This window comes from Myotis brandtii, unplaced genomic scaffold (genome assembly GCF_000412655.1).
Source record: "Myotis brandtii unplaced genomic scaffold, ASM41265v1 scaffold500, whole genome shotgun sequence".
In the NCBI taxonomy this organism is placed as follows: domain Eukaryota; kingdom Metazoa; phylum Chordata; class Mammalia; order Chiroptera; family Vespertilionidae; genus Myotis; species Myotis brandtii.
Genome location: NW_005369062.1, coordinates 817578 through 821012, shown reverse-complemented (window position 1 = coordinate 821012; position 3435 = coordinate 817578). Strand labels below are relative to the sequence as shown.

Genomic DNA, 3435 nt, shown 5'->3' with positions numbered 1-3435 from the left:
AGGAAGAGGAAGAGGAAGGCTTACTCTTGCACGAATTTCGTGCATCAGGCCTCTAGTTCATATATAAGAAGATACGTGATAACTAGAACAGGTGTTAATAAGGTTAACTTTTGTTGTTGCTTTATTTTGTTCGAAAAGATCAAGTACACAGTGTTCCTATAGCACAAATGGGGAATTACCAGGAATATCTCAAGCAAGTACCTTCTCCACTAAGAGAACTTGATCCTGATCAGCCTCGAAGGTTACATACATTTGGCAACCCTTTTAAGCTGGACAAAAAGGTAAATTTGAAATATTCCATTATATAATTTGTTTGTGCTAGGTACTGTGAATTTAAAGTAAGCTAAAGCTATTTTCCTGGTAGAGTACGTAATAAATGTCAACATAGTTAAATAGAGTTGTTTTTATGGATATTAGAATTAGTTGTGCCATTTAAAAACTGAATATAAATCCAAGGAAATTATGTATTTTATTATAGGGTATGATGATAGATGAAGCAGATGAATTTGTGGCTGGACCTCAAAATAAACATAAACGACCTGGAGAACCAAATATGCAAGGGATCCCTAAAAGACGTCGCTGTATGTCTCCACTGCTGAGAGGCAGACAACAGAATCCAGTTGTGAACAATCATATTGGAGGAAAAGGACCACCTATACCTATGACTCAAGCACAGCCAGATCTTATTAAACCCCTTCCTCTTCATAAAAGTAAGAGTTTAAAACAACATCAGCAACAAAAACATTATTTGCTGCTTTTTGGTTCTTCAAAGAAGAGATTTTTAAATAGATTATAGAAAAAAAACTGATAAAGTCTAAGAGCTTCTAGAGAAGTTATGTTTATTCTAAATTGGCATGTAATTATTTTTGTGTGTCTTTTTAATTAATGTTTTGTTGAGCATTTTATATTTTCATTATGCTTTATTAGTGTTTATAATCTAAAACAGCAGTCGCCAACTGGTGGTCTGTGAGTTCTGAAAGGTTGGTGATCACTGATCTAAAATATTTGCAAATTTTAACTATTTTAAAATAATAGTTTTAAAGGGATATTATCAATATCCATAGAAAGATGGTTTTCAATTTCAGTTTAATGCAGGCAATTATTAAATACCTGTGCTGTTTAGGTATAGCAGTGATCAAGATAGTGATATCTGGTTTCACTTACAATGCATGAGGAAAGAAAGTCATTGGACATTTCATTAGAAGTGTGGTGAAAGGGACGTCAAGTATGTTGTGGACATATTTGGCATGAGAATTTAACTTGGTGTATAGGCTTAAGGCACTTTACTAGGGAGTTGTTTAAACCAGCACTTGAAGGGTGAATGGAATTAGTTAACTAAAGCTGTGCATTTGCCTATGCTAGAGAAGTAGTCTAAGAAGAGTATAGGGTAAAGAGAAGGACATTGAAGGAACTGAAAATTTTAGTACAGCAAGAGTGTTGGGAATGAGATAAGGTGAAAACTGAAGGATAGGCAGAAGTCAGATCATGGAGGGCCTTCAGAAGCCATTGTAAAGGTTCTAGACTTTATTTTAAGGACATTGAGAATCCACTGAAAGGTTTAAAGAGGTAGTAGTGACCAGATATGATTAGCATTTTATAAAGACCATGAAATGTGTGGAATTTTATCAGGGAAGAATAACAATGGATGTAGGGGACCCTTAATGAATCGATGGATTTATTAATTATAGGTAGTGATTATTCATGGCTTATAGCATTTTAACTGGAGAGAAAACAAATATTTATATACCTCCTGATGGAATTACGCAGCACTACCTCTGAAGTAGTCCTAATCCCTCCACACACACAAATTTTTTTTTTAACATCAACCTGATCACACCTCTAGATCTAACTACCAATTTATAGGAAATATAAGGGACAGAGCATGTTAAATGACAAAAGAGGGATAAAATTAGTAAAATCATATATGGGAAACTATAGGACAAAGAATCTGGTGTGTGTGTTTCCAGAAAAATGCATAGAAAAAGATATACAGAAGGACTTCATAGATTCAAATGTAGTTAAGAGACATATAAACCAATTGTAATGTTGGGCCTGATTTGGACCCTGAGTCAAAGTCAAACTTTTCAACACACAAAAAATATATAAGGTAATTAAAATTATGGACACTGACTGCATATTTGATACTAGAGGCCGGTGCATGAAATTTGTGCACAGTGGGGATGGGGGGAGGTTTCCATCAGCCCAACCTGCACCCTCTCCAATCCGGGAGCCCTCAGGGAATGTCCTACTGACGGCTTAGGCCCGCTCCCCATGGTTCTCTGCTGTCTGCGGGGCCCACTTGGCCGCTCACGGGTCTCCATGGGCGACGGCCAAGTGGGCCCTGCTGTGCATGGTTTGTGGGGCCCGCTTGGCCACTCCCGGGTCACTGCAGGCGACAGCCAAGTGGACCCTGCCCTCAGCGGCTGCCCCCGGGAATAGAGGACTCCAGCGGGGCTGAGAGGACTGGGCGCTGCCATCTTGTTGCTATGGGCACCACCATCTTTGTGTCGGAGTGATGATTAATTTGCATATTACTCTTATTAGATAGGATTGTTAAAACATTATTTTGAATGCACAGGAAGCAGTTAGGAAACCCAGGGAAGAGCTAATGGTGACCTGGCTGTGGGCTTGTGGGAAAAATATGTATTTGAGAAATAATTGGACATATCAGCAAAGGACTTGGTAATGACTGATAGCACATTGGAGCCAGAGCAAGAGAAGTGTCTTGAGAGACACTGGGTAAATGATGATGTCAGGGGTGGAGTGGAAGAGTGATTTTAGTTTAGAAGTGTATATTAGTTAGCCAAGTGGACACCTTAAGTTAGAAGATGATTATTTGAGTTTGGAACTCTAAAGAGGAGTGTGCTAGAGAGGTAGATATGGGAGGCAGCTTAACTGCCATTGGAGTTAATAAAATGTCCCCTAGGGAAACATGAGAAGGGGGAGTGGGGGAAAGAGCCTAAAACAGGACCTTGAAAGTGCTAAAGTTAAGAGGAAATACAAAGTTCAGAAAAGGGGATTGAGAAAGAAGAATCAAAGAAATAGGAAAAATAGGGAAGTATGTAGTGTCATGGAAGCTAAAGGAAAGGAAAATTGAGTGGTTGGTGGTCTCAGATACTTCTTTTTTAAAAATTTTCTTTATTGATTAAGGTATTACATAGGTGTCCTTATCCCCCGCTTATCCCCCCACCTCCCTGCTCATGCCCTCACCCCTCTGGTGTCTGTGTCCATTGGTTATGCTTATATGCTGCATACAGGTCATTTGGTTGATCTCTCCCCCTTCCCCCCATCTTCCCCTTCTCTCTGCGTTTTGATGGTGTGATCTATGCTTCTCTGTCTCTGGATCTGATTTTGTTCATCAGTTTATGTTGTTCATTATATTCCACAAATGAGTGAAATCATGTGATATTTATCTTTCTCTGACTGACTTATTTC

At 38.9% G+C, this 3435-nt stretch overlaps 1 protein-coding gene across 7 annotated transcripts in view; it reads left to right on the top strand.

Moving 5' to 3' along the window:
- INTS6 (integrator complex subunit 6) overlaps positions 1-3435 on the top strand; it is a 111187-nt gene that overhangs the window by 92370 nt on the left and 15382 nt on the right. For all 7 annotated transcript variants that reach the window (XM_014548293.1, XM_014548291.1, XM_014548292.1 and 4 more), the window contains 2 exons: positions 139-281; positions 479-710. In XM_014548293.1, the coding sequence (XP_014403779.1) occupies positions 139-281; positions 479-710 (375 nt within the window). The remainder of the gene's footprint in view (positions 1-138; positions 282-478; positions 711-3435) is intronic.